The sequence below is a fragment of the Micropterus dolomieu genome, linkage group LG16, assembly GCF_021292245.1.
Source record: "Micropterus dolomieu isolate WLL.071019.BEF.003 ecotype Adirondacks linkage group LG16, ASM2129224v1, whole genome shotgun sequence".
Classification (NCBI taxonomy): domain Eukaryota; kingdom Metazoa; phylum Chordata; class Actinopteri; order Centrarchiformes; family Centrarchidae; genus Micropterus; species Micropterus dolomieu.
In genome coordinates this window covers 7457940-7478009 of record NC_060165.1, presented here as the reverse complement: position 1 = coordinate 7478009, position 20070 = coordinate 7457940, and the positions used below count along the sequence as shown (strand labels likewise).

Sequence of the window (20070 nt, the reverse complement as noted above, 5' to 3'; positions counted from 1 at the left end):
AGTCAATATTAATTAAGCTTTAATAGCAGGCTGATGCTTAAGGATATGTGGACAGAAGTGTTTGTGTGACTGATCCTATAGTGGGATCATCACATTTTCAAGACACAAATAAGATGTCAAAGCTTTTCTACGCAACCTTGCATGCTGGCAGCTCTATGATGGCAGTGAGAGGTAATTGTTAAGCCTAAAGTACTCTTCCACAGAGTGAATTGATTGATCCTGGCAGCTGTGCCGAACACTGAACTAAGCAGAGGCACTCCCAAACTATTTAAAAGAAGCTTTCGAGATGTAAAAAGAAGAATCTTTGCTATTAAATTGTCTTCCAGTTGGAAAAGCCCCTTTGTGAAAACTGGTTAAAAGCGTATCCTGTCACCTGCCCAGTAAAGTCAGTCTTCGCCCACCGACTCCCCGGATTCAAGCATAAGCCCAGTGAGTCTTTCCAGACTACAATTAGGAAAATTTTAACTTGTGGGCCAGTTTTGCAACACTGTATGTTCTGAAATCCTGCAATTCTGTGAAGCTTTGTACCAAAAGACTGAGGGAGGCAGAAGATTTAATGTCGGTGAGTCCAAATTTCTCCAGATAGAGCACTCACTCTTTGCTGTTTAGAGGGCAGTCTGGAATTGGCTGTTAAGTTTCAAAAGATCATCAGTTTTTGTTTGGGCTTTCTCTAAGCAAAGAAGTATCCCTAACTGACACATACAGTATAATTTGAACTCATAGGCTGAATTAATGTAGGAGAGGTCTCCTACCATGTTCCTCAGATATCATCATGAATTCAAGAATTGTGCAGTGTAGTTTGTCAGATCACATTCTAGCAAGAAAATGATAAGGAACTCAGATGTTGGCCTGTTTAGCCACACCCCTCATTGGCATTGCTTGCATTGTCAGAAAGGAGGCTTTATTCTGACAGCTGACTTTCTGTCAAGTCAGATATTAATTAATTAATTAATTAATTGATGTTGTGTTAGATTAAGGAGATGGGATGTGTTTCTCTGTTGGAGCTCCAATTTATGATTCAGGCTCCCACAGGAGTGATTTGTGCATAAACATGTAGCCAGTATTGCAGCTTTAAAGTGCTGCTCAGAATAGCACAAGAGTAAAAATGTAGAGAGATGGATCATCACTTTGCTTTCAGCTGTTTCATTCACTCTCAGGAAGATTATATGCACTGTTTTGGAGCATGAAACTCACAAGATTATGGTTTGACTCACATTTAGGACACCCAAGCTATTGTATAAATGCACATGTACTTTTATCAAAGCATCCGTTCAGTGTTATCAGAGTTTGTCTTTGTTGACAGAAAAATGTTGTCCTAAGCAATGTGGCATTCATATTTGTTAGTCATGACCTCTAAACGTTCGGTCAATTTCTGTAAACATGGAAACATCAATGCCAAAGAGTTCAGAGTTCATGTGCATCTATTACTCTGAAAAATGTGTTTTAGAATTTCTTTGATTTCATAATAATATAATAATTATGAATAGGACTATTTATCTGAGCGTGAAGTCAGGGTAAGATTTGTGACTGCAGTCTCTTTATCCCCCTCTGATGACCAATTAGCGTTGGGCATTACAACCCAACAACAGTTTATGAGCTTTCCATCATTACCTCTCCATCAACACCACTCATCATGCTGCAAATATGTTTTGCTAATGAATTTATTTTGTTTCTTTACACTGTTAATTATATAAAAGTTTGCATTGTTACAATATGTTTTAATACTATTGAATTGTCAAAATCTTGGTTGGTTTTGTCAAGTTTGCATTTGCACTACTACCACATAGAGTGGCAAAAGCTGGGTGTTTCAACCATTTATCAGTGACTTTTAGTAACTATTTCTATTGTTTATCTATTACTTGTGGCTGTTTCAGTTTCAACAGCAGACTCAATATGTGGATTTTTAAAAATACAATTTTAGTTTCAATTTTTTCTTCCTTCAAATTAATAAAGCTACTCCACAATCTTTCCACATACCCCCTAAGGTACAAGTCCCCTGTTTGGGAATCACCGCTCTAAACCCTTGGTGTCTGGAAGACATTTTTCTTCCTTAAAGGAGGTTTTATGTGTCTGGTTTGTTTGAAATTATCAGAAGAATTTAAAGTGACAAACTAAGATTAGGGGATTAGCAGGTGTTTTTCTCCTCCTGTCTTATGCTCTGCACATTCTGAGCTGGTATATTTCACAAGGCATCATATGGACAGTACAAATGTGAATGTTGGCACTGGTGAAATGCCTAGATCTTACTTAAACTCTTTCTTAAATTATACACACACAAAGGGCATTCCTTCACACACCACCCAGCATTGCCCTGCATTGTTAATGTTGATCTCCAGCCATTGTCAGTGGCTTTCTCGTGGCAAGACCTGATTAGAAACCAGCTGGGGGATGGGGGTTCATAGTATGACATATATGTGTGTATCTGTTGATGGGGGGTTAGGTTAGTCCCACAGACTACCTTTTGAGATGCACAGTAAAACGGCTCATCATTTATCTCAAATAGAGGCTTGTTCTCTCTGTAAATCCTCTTGAGACTGCAGGCCTGGGGTCAAGGATCCGACAAGATCATGTAATCCATTAAAGCTAGAGCTGAAGAACTTACAACCCCATCACCCATGGCAGTCGGGGAACCGGAAGACACAGGAATAGAGTTTAGAAAGAGAATGGCACAGGAGGTGTAAGGGAGTGTATTAGCCAGGAAGAAATGATTATGGGGAGATTTTTTTTAGCTGCGAAGCACAAAGACAAAAGAGTGAAGCATCATAAATACAAAGCTGATTTAATAATTTAACATGCTGCGCCTCTTGAATTTTGATAAGTCATCTGGCAGAAAGTTATCCCTAGCCTAATCCGGACTCATTGTCTTCTCAGTTTCCTGCCATCAAACCATAATCCCATTGAATATTCTCCTTTCTGCTTCTGCTTCTTGAGACAAAAAAAAATGGGCAGAGTTTGGACTGGCCGGGACTGAATATCAAGAGAGAATATTCAATAAGCTGATCAAGGCTGCTTTCATCTCATGTCAGCATATGTAACATCTGTTCAGTAAACCAGAACTTTGGCAAGAAGCCTCATTTGGATAACTATGAATTAAACATGACTGCTACATTTTCTCCTGTCAAAATTGTTATGTCTCCGCTTGTCGGATTGTTGATTGGAAATACAAGAAAACGAGATTGGGGTTCTGATTTGTTGCTGATCTTTTGTGGGTAGATGGTGGTTATCATATGAATGCAGTGCGATTAAAAAGATGCAGATACATGCTATAGTAATAGTATATGTGTATGTGCGAGTGAGGGTGTGTTTGCATATTTGGGGGTATAATGCTTTAAGAAATAGTTTGATATTGCTACCTTCGACAGAGCTATGCTAGTTTTCCCCTTTTTCCAGTCTTTAAGCTAATCTAGCTTACAGACATGTGAGTGGTATCTTTTCATCTAAGTCTTGGCAAGGAATCGAATAAGCCCAAAATGTCAAAATTATTGCAAAGGAATGCATAAAATTCGGTGCAGTGTATGCAAGAAACACACCCCGTAGACAAAAATCTGTAAAACAAATATTAGTTTTCTCTGTATTTGCAAGAGTCAGTACCCTACCCCCAATTTCAAATATATGCAAATCATATATATTTCCTCTAGATTAACTCAGAATGAATAACATTAAAGTTCTGACAAGATCAGCAAAGGTGCATAAAATCAGTTTTCCTTGGTAGATTAACAGTGTATTTGAATCATCTCACATTGAATATTAGCTGCCCCTTCCCCCTCTTCCTTTGTGAAACCAAAGGTGCATTAAGAGAAAAAAAAAACAGAGACAAAAGAAGAACAGAGAAATCAATGCCTTGGCAGGGCTGTGTGTGCTGACAGCAGTGCAGTCAGACCCATGTATGGAAGATGGCAGAGAGGAAGGTATGTGTGAGGCAGTGAGGCTTGGTTCATGTCAGAGAGGGAGGAGACTGGCTGCTGTCCTGGCTGAAGCCTGGTGGGAGCATCCGGACCGGCAGCAGGTGATTACAAGACAGAGAGCCACATGGATGCACTCAACCATGCAAGAGTGTAGTTTACTCATGCATGTAGGCATCATAGGTCACCATGAAATGATATAGTAATATTTACAGTGAGTTTCATACGGTGGAAAAAACAGGAGACACGCATCATGTGTTGTGCACATCTACTCTGTCTCTCTTAAGGTGACCATATCTGTACCTGTACCTGCTGTTAATGGAATTTTTGCAGGTTGTTAGAGGTTACAAATGGCCCACATGGATAGTTTGAATTCATTTTTGAGAAAAAAAGGATCTTTAAAGTACAGTCAGAGCTGAAACTGTCTGTTAAGCATCATGGTTGCATCATGCCAAGGTTGTGTTTCTGGTCTTGCATGGGGCCCTTTTATATTGCATGGGGTACATGCTCAGATTGAGATGAAAAATATGCTGTAAATTAAAAAAGAATAATTTGACATTGTGGGAAAGATGCATATTTGCTTTATTGCTATGAGTTAGATGAAGAGAGATTGATACCACTCTCATATCTGTATTCTAAATATTAAGATACCACCAGGAGAGATTGGCTTAGGTCAGTGTGTCCCAAACCTTTTCACATCAGGGACCCCTAAACTGACACAAATTAGACCATGGACCGCCATTTGATAAGATTGTGGCCCAGGGTCGGCAATCTTAAATGTTGACCCCTGTCTCCCTTAGATGTTTTCTAACATAGAGTGTATGAAACCTAGGACCAAAATATTCATACGTTCTGTCATTGTGTTACTTATGAATGGAATAATGGTGAAAATGAATTATTCCCCTTTTTGCTGCACCCCACATTCAGAACCACTGGCTTAGGTTAACAAAAATACTGGATACAGGTAAACAGCTAGTCTAACTCTGCCCAAAGGTACAAAAAATTGTCTGGCACATAACCCACTTGTGAAACCACAACATGTTTTTTTCACACTATGGGTTTTTGTACGAATTCAACTATAGAGCCAGGTTTCCCCCTGTTTCCAGTATTTATGCTAAGATAAGATAAATATTCTCCCAGATGTGAGAGTGGCATCTCATCTAACTTCTGGGAAGAAAGTGAAAAAGCGTATTCCCCACAATGTCAAACTATTTAATCTACATGCAAAACTGTGTCTTTTGGAGGAGTAGATTGCTCACTATATTGGGTTACTATGTAGTTTTGATGTAGCCATTGCTGTTTTTTCTCAAAGGTTTACATTTATGTCAAGATGATTTTTATTGGTAGCTTGATGGCTTCTTAGAGTTTTCTACTGTAGCACTGTCACTGAATTTTACTAGGGAAGAAGTACATTGTTGAAGAGACAGTTATAGCACCCACCATAGAATAAAACAGATCAGAGTGTTGTGCAGCTTGACAAGGTGGGTAAGCAGATGTGGCTCTCGCCATATTATTTTGTGACAGCTTTCTCCACTCTCATCTAAAACTGACAGCTGAACACTAAAGGTCACATTGTTCTGTATAAAGCTGTCAGTCAAGGTACTCTGTTAAATAAAAGATGGCGGGTTACGGTTTACCAAAAGTACTCCTTATTACGGAGAAATTCAAACATTCAGAAGAACTTAAAGTGTAAGAAAAGGAAGAAAAGAAAATCAGTGGTCAATCAGTGGTATATATAATGCTATAAAGAGTTTTATTCAACACACTGGGCCAGTGCTACATGTATATATATACAGTATAAATCTCCTTTCGAAATGATGTCTATTGAAAATGTCCCATTTTTTCCAGTGTTTCACTTCTTGCTCTGTTTCTGCAGTGCTGCGCAGCATTTCTCAACCATGTTTCCTTCCTGTTTGTCTGTTCTGCTCTCTGATAGCTGTATTATTTTATTACTGTGAGTGTTAAAAAGCTGGCAGACTGAAAAGACATCACACCACAAAGGCAGCGACATGAACAGTGATATGAGCAGCGAGCAGCAGCGGGTCTCAGCGTTTGATATGTGCAATGACATTTACATTTTAAAAGAGGCAGATGAAATAAACCACGGCCCTTTTACAATATCTGACATCCTCACTTCTCTTGTTCCACCACATCCTCTTTTACCCTTTCCTCATCTCTCTGCATTAGTCTCTTTCAGTCTGTCTCTCTTTCTCCACTCACAGTCATTTAGTGCTAATTTACAGACATACTCTCAGCATCATCAAATATGATATCAGGTTTTAAAAATAGCTTGCCATTTTGGGAATAATAGGGAATAGGAAAAAGAGTGGACAAAGGAAAAACTAGCTTGCCCTGTCCAAAAGTAACAAAATCCACCTACCACTAATTAACTAACACTTGATATGTCGTTTGTGAAAACATCAATTTGCCGTTTTTTTTATTGGGAGACAATGCTGGACTTAGCTTAGCTTATCTTAGCATGATGACAGGAAACAGCTAGCCTAGCTCTGTCCAAAAGCAACAAAAACAGAGGAAGATAACCCTACAAATAATCGTTTTTAAAATGTTTTTGTAGAGATTAAACAAAGCAGACAGGCTAGCTGTTTCTCCCTGTTTCCAGTGAGCTAAGCTAATAAGAGCTTTTCCCAAAATGTCAATGTTTTGGATGTAGTAAACAACAATTTAAGCATGTTAGAGTACATTCAGACTAGTTTTTAACATGTATTTCTCCCTGTTCTCTCTCTCCAGTTCGGCATATGATGTTGTCTTACGACAGAAGGTTGCGGTTAAGAAACTGTCCAGGCCTTTTCAGTCTCTGATCCACAGCCGCCGCTCGTACCGGGAACTCAGGCTGCTCAAGCACATGAAACATGAGAATGTTAGTGCTCTGTATGGAAATACCAAGAGATAGACAGACGCAGCTCTCTGCATGTTTTTGCTCTGTTATTGATCAGCTCTGCTTGTCTCTGTCTCTGTCGTTGCAGGTAATAGGGCTTCTGGATGTCTTCACACCTGCCGCAACATTAGAGGACTTCAATGAACTGTAAATCTTTTCATCCCTTGATGTTTACTACAAGCTACGCAGCTGGCCACTTCTCACCAAAAATGCAATGATTCTGTTATTAGAGGGCGGGGTGGTGTTGGTGGGGGCGATCCTAGGGGATTATAGGCTTGTAGAGATGTCTGACAGTTGCCATGGCAGCATCACTATGTTCCCCTCTAAAAGAAACTCCCCCACCCCCTATTCACCCATACACTCTCGTCTTTTCCAGCTACCTGGTGACTAACCTAATGGGTGCAGACCTCAATAACATCGTTAAATTTCAGAGATTGTCAGACGAGCATGTGCAGTTCTTAATTTACCAGCTTCTCCGCGGCCTCAAGGTAATTTACTGCATCACGATACACCTGCTGTATGGTATACAAGTTGTTTTCCAACCCTTTTTGTGTCTGATGTGTCCTACCCCCACAGCCCTGTTAAATGAACTCAAGTACCCCTTTATTGACTCTACCCGCCATGTTCCAAATGTGTTTATGTTGTGAATTTATTTGTTCACACAATTGAACTGTCAAAGTTTAGATTGCTGTGATCTAGTATGCCTTCAGAAGTTTGTCATTTAAACCATTTAGACACCATTTAGACTAATTCAACCATGTATCCATTACTTTGAGCTAAATACTTATGTCACTGTGGGATACCATGCCTAAAGTGAGGACAACCTGTCAGCAATCGTTCTGTCAGAATTTGAAAACACAGTCTATGTTGCACAAGCACTCCCTATATTTATATTGACATTCTGTTATTCTTTGTGAATTCTGTCCAAAGCTTACACACTGAATCAGTCCAGCAACCGGCATGGCCTTCCCAGTTACCATGGGACGGACAAAAGCAGTCTCCCTTTAGGCAGGGGCTAATGTGTTGAACTGCACTGTTGACCCCTGTCTCCCTTTATGTCCTCTCTCTCCCCTCTCCTGCCCCACCCCACCGCCTGTCGAGCAGTACATTCATTCAGCGGGATTGATCCACAGAGTGAGTGCCTTCTCTTTGCCCTTCTTGTCATTTTCATAATCAAGTTTGAGAAAACAGCAATTGCTAAGTTTAAAACAAATATAAAAATCTTTTAATCTCTCATCATACATCATATTCCACGCTACATAAGCTTGTTCAGACTCTTCATTGAATATATGTGACGTTTGCACTGAGTACCCAATAGTGTAATATCCTACATGTCACCAATTAATACCTGTATTTTGATTGGTCTTGAGATAAATCTTTATGAGTATTCTCTGTATAAATGCAGTGAAAATGGTAAAAATGGATAAAAAAACAGAAGCTGAGTGGTGTATGCTGTTTCAAATTGTTTTTATGGTTCTCCCAAGTTGTTACATTTGGGTGAAATCTAGTTCTTCTTCTTCTCTCTGCAGATACATCTTCATTTTATTCATGTTTCTCTCCTCCTTTGTCTGCTTTTCTATCTTCCCCAGGACCTCAAGCCAAGTAATGTGGCCGTAAATGAGGACTGCGAGCTGAGGGTAAGACTGACCTTCAGTTTAAACCTGAACTCCAACCTACAAACTCCTATCAATTAAAAAACTTCCCGTCTGACAGATCCTGGACTTTGGATTGGCCAGACAGACAGACGACGAGATGACAGGGTACGTGGCGACTCGCTGGTATCGAGCGCCGGAGATCATGCTAAATTGGATGCACTACAATCAGAATGGTAAGATGACATCAAATAAGAGACATTTACATTTACAAGTCTATTATGTTTAGAACTAAACTCATTAAATATTAGTTGAATGATTAAACTTCTGGTGTTTCTGTTTTCAGTTGATATTTGGTCAGTGGGATGCATTATGGGAGAGCTGCTGAAGGGGAAAGTCCTTTTTCCTGGGACTGACTGTATCCTTAATCAGCATGGCAAGAGTCCTAAGCAATTTGCAGCTTTTTTCCCTCTTCCATTACCTTTTTAAAGTGACCTGTGGACGCAGACCTCTTGTGGATTTGCATTACAATCCCAGGCCTTTCTGAAGGGACGGTGCGTCAGCAGAGAGAAGTGGGGAATGAATAGAAGTGATCACAAAAGGCTGAATTATCTAGTTATCTTGTTGAATTCAGTGTCTAACAGCAGAACTAAAACTAATTGGATGTATTGATCTTTGTGTGTTGTTGGTCTAGAAAAGAACTGTTGACTTTCAGCAGTGCTCAGCAAGCCGAGTTTCTGTCTTAGTTGATTTCCTATGTAACAAAGTGACAAAAAAGTCTAATCCTGCAGGTTGATGACTTTTCACAAATCCTAACAGCCCTTAACTCCTCCTGCATTAAGATATTGACCAGCTGAAGAGAATCATGGAGGTGGTAGGGACTCCGTCACCCGAGCTGTTAAAGAAGATCTGCTCTGAACATGTGAGAGAGGGAAGAACGAATAGAGGGACGATTGGGGAGTGCGATTTTGATTAAACAAGAATGTGATAAAGAATTTGTTATGCACACATTATAATGTTGCTTTCACTGAAGCAGGCAACCTGTTCTAATTGATTACTCTTTCCACTGACATGGGTATTGATTCAATTGTCAATATGTGTGAGTATCGGGGTGACTGATCACTAACTATCACAACAACTTCAAGACTTCAATTTGTGTAGTGTGAATGGCACGGCCATTGGCCAACACTGAAAATCGTGTAGTCTGCACAAGGTTTAACAAATGATTCACATTGTCACACGCCACGAGTTAAACGGTGGTGTCCATTTGCAGGCGCAGAAGTATATCCAGTCTCTGCCCTTCATGCCCCAACAGGACCTGGAAAAGATCTTTAGAGGAGCAAATCCACTAGGTGAGTGATGCATGGCAGATTGCATTATCATCTTCTTAAATTAAATTGAAAAGCTTTGAGAGGCTGCTAAAGATCAAGTTGCTCTCCTGATATTGCAAATTAGAAATTCAGTTACACAGTTGTGGCCCTTCGGGCTTAAACTTTTTACCCAAGCCCTCTCTCGCCTCTGTCTGTTTCGGCCTCTGTTAGCTGTCGATCTATTGAAACGCATGCTGGTTCTGGACTGCGATGGAAGGATCTCGGCCAGTGAGGCTCTGTCCCACCCTTACTTCTCACAGTACCATGATCCAGATGACGAGCCAGAGGCCCCGCCTTACGATCAAACGCTGGAGAGTAAAGACCGAACACTAGAAGAATGGAAAGGTAATGCTTGATCTAACAGTGGATAACACAATAAAACACTTATTTCCACTAGTGTCCTTGATGGAAGACAACCACAAAAACAGAACATGATTTATATTACTGTAACTTACCCAATGTTGTGAACTTGAAAGTTAATGGGTGTTCACCCCCTCTTTACATGGCTCCAATCTTAACCAGCACTCCTATCACCTTTTCTCTTATTTCCCTCTCATTTATGTTTCTAGAGTTGGTATTCGAAGAGGTGAACAGCTTCAAAGCATCCGGCAGCAAGACTGATAGCCTTCAGGCAGAGCAGTAAGCCTCTTTCTGCTCTGCCTCAACCTTTACTTGAAGAAGGACCACACACTCACCGAGTGGGAGAAGGACTGTGGCAAGCCGACTGTAGAAAACTCTACATTGCCTCTGCTCAGTGTGACTGTATTTAATTGCCTGTCATGAGTTTATTTGAGCAGCAGGGCAGGACGGTCTCCACTGGATCAGATGCACACATTGCAATTACTGGGGACATTTAAGTCCAGAAAGTTGCTTCCTCTTATGTTTTAGATCAGCAAGAGCAAAATGAGGAACCATTAAATATGGCTAGGGATCAGCATAGGACATTCATACGAGGGAGCATCTTTACGGAAGTGAACTGATAGGTAATGAAGGCCAAAAAAGTCGCACACTAGGAGTTCCAAAGCAACGGACAGAGTGCTGTCTGGTTTCTCATCATGGCAAATGCCATAAGCAGTCGCTGCTTTCATATATGGAATTCATGTTTAAAGGCTTGCAGCAATAACACGTGTCATGTCGCAGAGCAGCTTAGCAATTCGTCTGCATACGACTGCATGATTTTTGTGCGTTTTATTATTACAGAAAATCACTGGTGCTGTATTATAACCATTAAGACTGCTTATTGCATCTGCCACACTGCTGTAAAACCAGCCTGAGGGTCAGAGATAGGCATTTCTAAGAAATGTGACCAACTTTCAACCCGTTTTATCTTTAGAATTTCTGCACCGTAAAAAGAATTCTAACAAAAATTACTGTTCTCCCTCAGATGAAAGTCATCCTCTCTTGCTTAGAGAATAGTAAACACCTACTGTGCTATTAATTAGCAAGGTATGCCAAAGCTGGAACAGAGTGACTGTGCTGCAGGTCTGTGTTTACAGTGTGACCTCGCTTCTCATATACAGTTTCTGCTGATGGCTGATTTCTGATCACCTGTAGCGTTTGACAGCGCTCCATCAGGTTTCCATACTTTCCATGCTGTGTCTTTAACAGCCCTGGTTTGTGTTTACAATGATTAAGATCACAAGCATTTTGTAAAACAGTTAGAAACAGTTTCCAGAAGGTGGGTAACTAGCTCCTTCCAAACAATGACTAGTCAAACACTCTGGGCTGATGATTTCCATAAAGCAACTATATTTGGCTGCATGTGGAAACCGGGGAGCTAATTAGGCATTTTTCATGTTTCCTCATCTTCTTGTCAGATTCATGATGCCAGGGTGTTATGAAGAAAATAATCCAGATTGTTTACATTCAATAGTGACCATAGTACAAAAGCAGTGGGGATGTTCTTTACCTCCATTGTGGGTATTTCAGTAATACAGCAATTCATAGCTTATTGCAACATTATTATACCCATAATGATCTTAAGGAACGCATTTTGCTGATTACTACATAAAATGGCTGACTTCCTCACTGACATTGCATCATTCGTCTTGCAGCAGATTGGAGTTTTAGTCTACTCTACAAACTTCTTGCTGAGGTAGAAATAATCTTGTTGTGTCAAACCACAGTGTTTCCAGCTTAGTACTGAAAGTCAGTGAAAGTGTCAAGAGGTAAAAGAGGAAAGTACTGATACTAAGTATTGTACTCTGATACTAAAGGAAAAAACTACAGTCAGTCATTTAATGCATCGTGGGTAGTCAGATAACTGTATGATAATTTTAATGGGATATACCTCCATATACATAAACAATAGAAAAAGAGTGGTGGGTTCATTAAATTATGTCAGTTGAAATTGTGGGGAAAAAAGGCTCATAAACCAGGAGCAGACATAAATCTATTTTATACCTGACTGCTGCACATGTATTCTTAAACTTGATCTGTATAGCCTACTGTCTGCGTACAAGTTAGATAAGAGAAGTGTAAAGCGAATACTCATTTTTTTAGGTTACTTAATCTAACTGACCTTCTAATGCCAAGTAGCAGCATTGGTAGCTCTTTTAGTTAGCTAAAGCGATACAAGATAGGTCTGGTTTCAACCTAGCTAGATTTTAACTTGGGTTAAAATCAGTTGTTAAACCTATATTGGTTGGTTCCTTCATGGTCTTGCAAACTAAACTGTGGTTCATAACCCAGTTTAACTCAACCAATGAGATTATTTCTACCTCAAAGAAACATTAGTAGCACAACTAAAATATCAGTTTACCATTGAGGAATCATTTTTGAGGAGCACAAGAAAAGAAAACTACTGTAAGGATTTGCACTGGAGTGCTACATGTAGCCTTTTGTGCACATTGTCCATTTACACTGGATGCAAAAGGTTGAATTTACAGTCCAAATGAATCAAAACCGTCTATTTCAGTCAAAGCGTGTTAGAGCTCTGAATGTTAAAGTCTTTTGTGCTTATGTGGACACTGTATATGTGGTGGATATGAATAGCAAACTGAAAATCGAATGTATATGTATACTGTATGTATGTATTTAGTAAGTAAGTGTCTTTTGAGTATATGGTGGCATGTGATACAGCAGTAGCCATGCGTTTCAAATCACTAAACTGAATGTCAACTTGCAATTTTCAAATATTTCAGATGGTTTACTCACTCATCATCAACAGGTAACATGATTTGGCAAGTCTTGGCTTCGTCAGAATAAACACCATCATTTCTGTCTGTCAGTATGTTTCTTGTCATATTCTCATGGTCAAAAGTATGCAGACAACCCTGTCCACATACTTTTGGTTTGCAAATGTTTTTTAGCCAAGACTCCCTTGTTCCAAGGAATTGTCTGTCGCCGGTTCAATCCCCGGCTCCTCCAGGCTGCATGTCAAAGTATCCTAGGGCAAAATACTGAACCTTGCCTCTGGTGGCTGTTCCAGCAGTGTATGAATGTGTGTGAATGTTAATTTCAGTTTGAGCACTTAAACTCAGTGAATGAATGTGTGTGAATGGTGAATGCAGATGTAGTGTAAAAAAATAGAAAGGTGCTATACAAATACGGAGCATTTACTTGAAGCCAGTTTCATAAAGAAATAGTTTTCAAGAGATGGTGAGATCAATTAAGCACCTCCTAGAATAGTATAGTAAAATATAGTCTAGTATAGTATATAAAAGAATAAGACATAATAGTATAGTAACATTATAATATACATTATAATATACTATAGTATAGTACATTATAATATACTATAGTATAACATATTATTGTATAGTTTAGTATAGTAGGTCTATAGTATAGATTAAAATAGAATAGTATAGCTATTCTAGTAAAGTAGCGTATATTATATATATATATATTAAGCTACAGTATAGCATATTATAGACTGGAACTACTAAAAAAAGTTACTCGAGAAAATATTCTCAAAATGACATAGGCTAAGTTTTCCTTAAGTAGAAAAAGTAGCCTACATCTTTTTATGAACCTCTATGAATTTAAAGTTACTGGCTAGTTTGCCTACTCTGCAGGAATATGACATATAGTGGCATATAAACATAGGGGAAATACACGAGTATTATTCGGATATTTAACCTTAGGATGGGCAGATGTTTTGTGGCTTTTCCCCAACGTTGTAGACACACCCATAGACTGCACTGGGCGACCATGAGCCAGGACAAACAATGTGTGTGTGTGTGCGCGTGTGTGTGTGTGTGTGTGTGTGTGTGTGTGTGCGCGTGTGTGTGTGACCGTGCAAATCGCTCAATTTGTCCGCTGGTTCATCTGGAGGAATTTGCTCACCACCAAACTGCAAGACAGACGGACGGGACTTTAAAATACTTAAACTCGTTTTATTCACATGAGAAGACGGAGCGGATCGGACCTAAGAGACCTCAGCCTTGTCTAGTCGGTAGGGTATGGCTGTGCGGTCCAGGACGGGATTCTACCGGCAGGAGGTAAACAGAACAGTGTGGGAGGTTCCGGAGAGGTACCGAGACCTAAAGCAGGTCGGAACTGGAGCCTATGGAACAGTGTGGTAAGTTTAGGAGGAAAACATCAAGTTGACAGCTTAAAAAAAGTATCGATAAAATTTTGTTATCAGAGGATTGGGAGCCAGAGTTTAACATAATGTCGTGCCCGATAATCGCCCGTTCACATTGTGTTATTCAGTGTGTATTTACCAAATGCATTCTCATCCAAAACCATCTCTTCTCCTAAATAGTTCTAAGCGCAGTGCAGAAGTAACAAATTATTTCTACCCTATCTCAGTCCTTCATCTTCTTTTTGTATTGTTTTAGTTCGAATTTCTCTCTTATACAGATGTAAAAGGAGAAGTAACTAATACCCTGTCTAGACAGATGTATCTTATTTCACTAAGTAGATTTTTTACCTCAATGCTTTCACTTCTACTTGAGTATACTATAATATCCCTGCAGTAGCACTACTGCTTTTGTGGGATATTTTGGTCTCCACAGCTGGCCCTGCAGGGCCTCTCTATGCATTGTGTTGTGTGGATGAGGGACAACAGAGAAAACTACCCCCCAATCTCATTGTTAGAAGAAGTCAAAGACCCGAGTTAAGTGCATAGAATGCACCAGGACTTTGTCTCCAGTCACAAATAGAACTTTGTTTTTCACAGCAGATATTGTGAATTCTAATAGCAAGAAAGGTTCAAGTGTAATTAATATAATTAAGGAGGCACTGTTCCATTTAGAAGTTATTAATTACACCTGTGGATTTCCTTAGAGACTTATAATAATGGCTACTGTGAAAAACGTCTATAATGATATTATGTTTTGCTCCAAAAAGAGCATGTTCGATTTTAGATACAACAATTAAAATTTTAGGGGTCAAATGTGCATGTTCAACCTTTCTTTTGAAATATTCTTACATGATATACATATATTTCTGTCTATTTCAGTTCAGCATGGGACCGCCGGGCGGGGATGCAGGTGGCCATCAAGAAACTTCACCGGCCCTTCCAGTCCAAACTTTTTGCCAAAAGGGCTTACAGAGAGTTGCGACTCCTGAAACACATGAAGCACGAAAATGTGAGAGCGCTACTTCTCTGAAACACATTTAATGCCTAAAAGAGGAGAATGAGACTGCGGCATGACGTAGAAGCAGATTACATAGGTTGAAGTGGGAAAGTACAATCTAATAAATGTTATCTTAATCAGATTTTATTTCTCCTGATTGGCTCTGATCAGGTCATCGGGCTGCTGGATGTTTTCACTGCTGAAATCTCACTGGACCGCTTACGTGACTTGTAAGTTCATGTTTCGCTCCTGAATGCTGATTATCAAATCGTCCGTTATTCCACCGGAGTGATATGACTCCTCTTCTCTCTCGTCCACAGTTACCTGGTGATGCCGTTCATGGGCACTGACCTCGGCAAGCTGATGAAGCTGGAGAGACTGTCGGAAGACAGAGTGCAGTTCCTCGTCTATCAGATGCTGAAAGGACTCAAGGTGAACACCACAACCAACACATACGCATGTTACCAGCATGCAGACAGTATCTTTCAGAGAATTAGTGTAGATGATGTCTTGTTGCTGATGTTGTCTTATCTCCTGTCTCCTCAGTACATCCACTCTGCGGGGATCATCCACAGGGTGCGTGAACTTTGACCTTTCAGACTATGAGCTGTGGGGGTTGGGCTCTTTCTCTTTTTCACACTCAGTCCCATTCTTCCTAATTCCCATGCAAAGAGATTTGCTCTGCCTGTGTATTTTCTACACACAATGATACGCTATCTGATTTTGTTATTGAAATATCTCACATGCCCATACATCTGGTTCTGACTTTACCCACCCAGTTAACTGCTTTTTGCATGCAAAGATTTTAGAACCAGTAGAAATTGATTATTAATTAATACTAAAAATCTGAGTTAGTCATGTTCAGACTGCATGGCTGGATTTAGCTGGCTGAAGTTCAGGAATCCAGAGTTCCCAAATACCCTTAAGTGTGTCTCAGGAAGCAAACATCTTAATTGATAGTAGTAGTAGTAGTAGTATACTTTATTGTCCTCGAAAGGAAATTTGTTTTGGACTGCATATGATATATGCAGTCCAAATATATATATATATATATATATGATTAAAATTGAAGGATTTCATTATAAAGTTATATTTACATATCCATTTACTTACATACTTTGCTGCCTGATTGATTAGGTATTAAAATATAACAGATTCTTTCTCAAAACATTAAACAAATTACAAACAAATGTCTGCTTTATCATATCATCATATCACGGACTGTCTAACTTCTCTTGATCTCCTTTGTTTCACATTTCTGAATATCACAGGACCTTAAACCTGGAAATTTAGCCATTAACCCGGACTGTGAGCTAAAGGTAATCCAACTTTACATTAAACCATGTTAATGTGAACATCCCATGCATCTACGCATTTTCATGTCACAGTTCTCCTTTTTTTAATCCTTCAGATTCTTGACTTTGGCCTAGCGAGGCAGGCTGATGCAGAAATGACTGGCTATGTCGTGACGCGCTGGTACAGAGCGCCCGAGGTCATCCTCAATTGGATGCACTACACACAAACTGGTAAACTCTCATTCTTTACATTTTGTGTCAGCTGGAATGCAGAAACAGGCACACAGACCTGTTTCTTAACCCAGGTTCAATGGGAAAGCTGATGTTTGCTTTCATTTGCAGTGGACATCTGGTCGGCAGGTTGTATTATGGCAGAGATGCTGCTGGGAAAGCCGCTGTTCAAAGGAAATGATCGTATCCTTAAGTCTCATCAACTCTGGCTTGGTTTTTGTCTTGTGTCTGACCTGCAAGATGTCTTAACTGTCTTATAATGTGTCAACATCACAAAAAATGTGTCTGCTTCGGGTGAGACCTGTTATACCAAAAATGTTTCAGATCCTGTCATCTGTCCTTCCAAACTAACCAATAAAATCCTTCCTTAGTAAAGACAAATATAAATAATCTAATTGACAATTTTCCTGTTTCTACTGTCAGTACGTGTTGATCGCGCTAGCAGTATAAGCTGAATAGAAAGCTCGTATTTAAAAGGTAAAAATCCTGCAACAGATGATTCTTGACCATAGCTTCTGCCAGATCTGGACCAGCTCAGAGAAATCATGAAAATTACAGGAACCCCATCTGCTGACTTTGTTGTGAAGCTACAGAGCCAAGATGTAAGTAGTACCCTGGGGTTAGACTCGCATATTAAACACTACATGCAAACTCTCTGTGAAACACTCACTGGCTGTAAAGTTGAAAGGTGGCTGTAAAAAGTGTGTAGTTTGCTCCCTCCAACCTCAAAGAGAACAGCGGATGTGGTCAGTTAGTCATTGCAATGCATTCTAAGAATAAGTTTAACAGACTTTTCATGGTTTACGTCTTACAAAGGAGTATCAGAATGACCAGAAACCTCTTCAAACTATCCCTGCACTGCAACGCTCCATTCCTATTTGCTTAATATGTTTGAACCCCCCTTATTTTCACCAAAATACACGGATTTGGTAGAAATAAAGATTGGTATGGAAATAAAGTGAGCCAGGTGTGATGAAGAAGTTTCGGAGACTGAGGAAGACTTACGCAGCATGGTTTAATGAGACTTGGCTGAGAAGATACAGTGCAGCATACAAGAACACATGCAATGCCAACACCAAATCTGAAGGGTACTTCCTATCTGGGGATATGTATCTTTCCTAGACCTACAGTGTCCAAATAAGGTTATTGTTTACCCTCTATGCATGTGTGAACGCAGCTGGCTTATCAAGGCAGCTGCGTCAGTCTTTGGAAGAGTCATTGACGGTTGCCTTAGGCTTACTTTAGCTCAGCAATTAGGGTTTCATCATTTGTTTGTCAGTACAGAGTTTCAGTTTCTCATAACGGTATGAAATCTGAGAATTTTAGCTTTAAAATGGTCAACCTAAAGACATATCGGGACAAAATTTTGTCTGTACCTGACTTCTCTCTATTTTATGAAAATCCAACACACCAAACACTGTCATTCCTTTCTCTACTTTCTCTCTTGACAGGCCAAAAACTACATCAGAAGTCTACCAAAAGTGCCAAAAAAAGATTTGCACTCTATTTTCTCCAAAGCCAGCTCAAATGGTACGTAAATATCTCTCTGTACTCCAGTTTACCTTGGTGTTGGTGCACTAAACTCATGCTAATCTTGACATGTATATCTGCAACACAGCAGTGTGTGTCTTGGAAAAGATGCTTCTTCTAGACCCTGAGCTGAGGGTGAGCGCCTCGGAGGCGCTCGACCTGCCTTTCTTCAGCGAGTTCAGAGATGCAGAGGAGGAGCCTGAGGCGCTGCCTTATGATCAGACTATGGACAACAAAGACCTGCAGGTGGACCAGTGGAAACGTAAGAGGGAAGAGGCAAATTTAGCTTTGAAGCTGCATTCATCAATATTTATACATCAACAATGGGTCAAGAAACTGTGTGTAATATGAAAGGTGTCGCTCCTAGTGCTGGACCCACAGAAAATTCTGCAGAAAAGCCTGCAACTGTATTGTTTTGGTTTACTCTCACTACCTTATCTTATTTTCAGTCACAGCGATCTGATAAACCCATTGAACTACAAGGCCAGCTATCTTACCACTATCAAACAGCATAAAGCCAGTGTTAGAGGGATTTCATTGTGAAACAGACAGAAATTTCCTTTAGGAGTCAGTGGAGACGAAAAACACAGCTAAAAAGAGAGAATATGAGGTCACTTGAAACACAACTTCAAATCACTGCTAATGTTGATTATCAACTTTATATGGTGACAATGTGTCAGTGCTGCGTTTACCGCTTGTTGGGCTGCCCCAACGCGTTATTGTCCTTCTAGGGACATTTGGTTTTGTTAATTTGCGGGCCAGTCAAAGTCAGATGGACAGGAGGGGGGAGAGTCGTGTTGCAGGAAATTCTTTCAGTGTTGTTACAGTACCTACGGTTTGCCAGAGGAGGTCACTGAAGATCTTAGATCAGAGTGAGGCTTCTTTTAACACGTCATGTAAAAACTGTTACAAAATACAGTTTCGTTAGAGAAAATGTGAAGGTAGGACATAGACATGATTTAGAATGGCTGATGCATAGTAATCTATTTTGTGCTTGTGCAGGTCACACTTTCACTGAGATACTGACCTTCAGGCCGCCGAGGGACTCCAGAGAGACGTCACTATAAGAGCACGCGCATACACACACTGTGGACACGCACCTCTGCACAAACAAATTCTTACACACCTGCACCCAGAAACTGAATTATTTTCTTGTTGACTTTTTTGTGTTTTTGTAGGAGTAATGGATATTATTCGTTTGTTTAAGTGTTTACTTTGAATAAATGTTATTTGCTCAATTGTTAAGAGGCTCAGTTGTTATTTAAGTGTGCCAAATTATTTAGTCCATCATCCACATACAACTTAATTTAAATTTATGTTAACTGCCACTGCTTCCTTAAAGTCAGTCTATTCATTACATTACAGATTTTTTTATCTGTTTGCATTTTGATCATTTATTCTGATAATGGACATATTTCTGGAGCTAAGGGCGAGGTCACCTATTATACAGTACCATGGTGAATGTTGGTAAGGCAGGCGTGAATAATATTGTCACGCATAACATATTAATCACTGCAGGTCTCGTAAACAATTTGTGTTTTTCAACATGAAATCCAAATATGTTAGGGACATATCCTCTTTTACAGTGATCAGACCTGTGACACATCCCTATTTGACACAGTCTACAAACCAGTACATCCATCCTACAAGCTCCAAAACCCTCCCTTAAATTTGCTCTAAGCCAGAAGCCCAAAGAAGGGATCACTACTGCTCTGTAATCCTCCACTCT

At 39.8% G+C, this 20070-nt stretch overlaps 2 protein-coding genes across 3 annotated transcripts in view; both read left to right on the top strand.

Moving 5' to 3' along the window:
* mapk11 (mitogen-activated protein kinase 11) overlaps positions 1-12989 on the top strand; it is a 14512-nt gene extending 1523 nt beyond the window's left edge. Inside the window, exons 1-12 of one of the 2 annotated variants that reach the window (XM_046071763.1) lie at positions 98-171; positions 6651-6780; positions 6887-6945; positions 7175-7286; positions 7903-7932; positions 8388-8435; positions 8512-8626; positions 8737-8808; positions 9233-9312; positions 9664-9742; positions 9932-10105; positions 10330-12989. In XM_046071763.1, coding sequence (XP_045927719.1) covers positions 6766-6780; positions 6887-6945; positions 7175-7286; positions 7903-7932; positions 8388-8435; positions 8512-8626; positions 8737-8808; positions 9233-9312; positions 9664-9742; positions 9932-10105; positions 10330-10403 — 858 coding nt within the window. In that variant the 5' untranslated portion in view covers positions 98-171; positions 6651-6765 and the 3' untranslated portion in view covers positions 10404-12989. Of the gene's footprint in view, positions 1-97; positions 172-6650; positions 6781-6886; positions 6946-7174; positions 7287-7902; positions 7933-8387; positions 8436-8511; positions 8627-8736; positions 8809-9232; positions 9313-9663; positions 9743-9931; positions 10106-10329 lie in introns of those variants that run through there. The other variant, XM_046071762.1, reaches the window with a different exon arrangement.
* Positions 12990-14046: 1057 nt separating this feature from the next.
* LOC123984708 (mitogen-activated protein kinase 12-like) lies at positions 14047-19549 on the top strand. Its single transcript, XM_046071764.1, has 12 exons — positions 14047-14282; positions 15168-15297; positions 15457-15515; positions 15606-15717; positions 15832-15861; positions 16557-16604; positions 16697-16811; positions 16923-16994; positions 17334-17413; positions 18263-18341; positions 18430-18603; positions 19344-19549. Exons 1-12 carry the CDS (start codon positions 14164-14166, stop codon positions 19406-19408), a joined length of 1083 nt encoding a protein of 360 aa, XP_045927720.1. The 5' UTR covers positions 14047-14163; the 3' UTR covers positions 19409-19549.
* Positions 19550-20070: the final 521 nt, after the last annotated feature.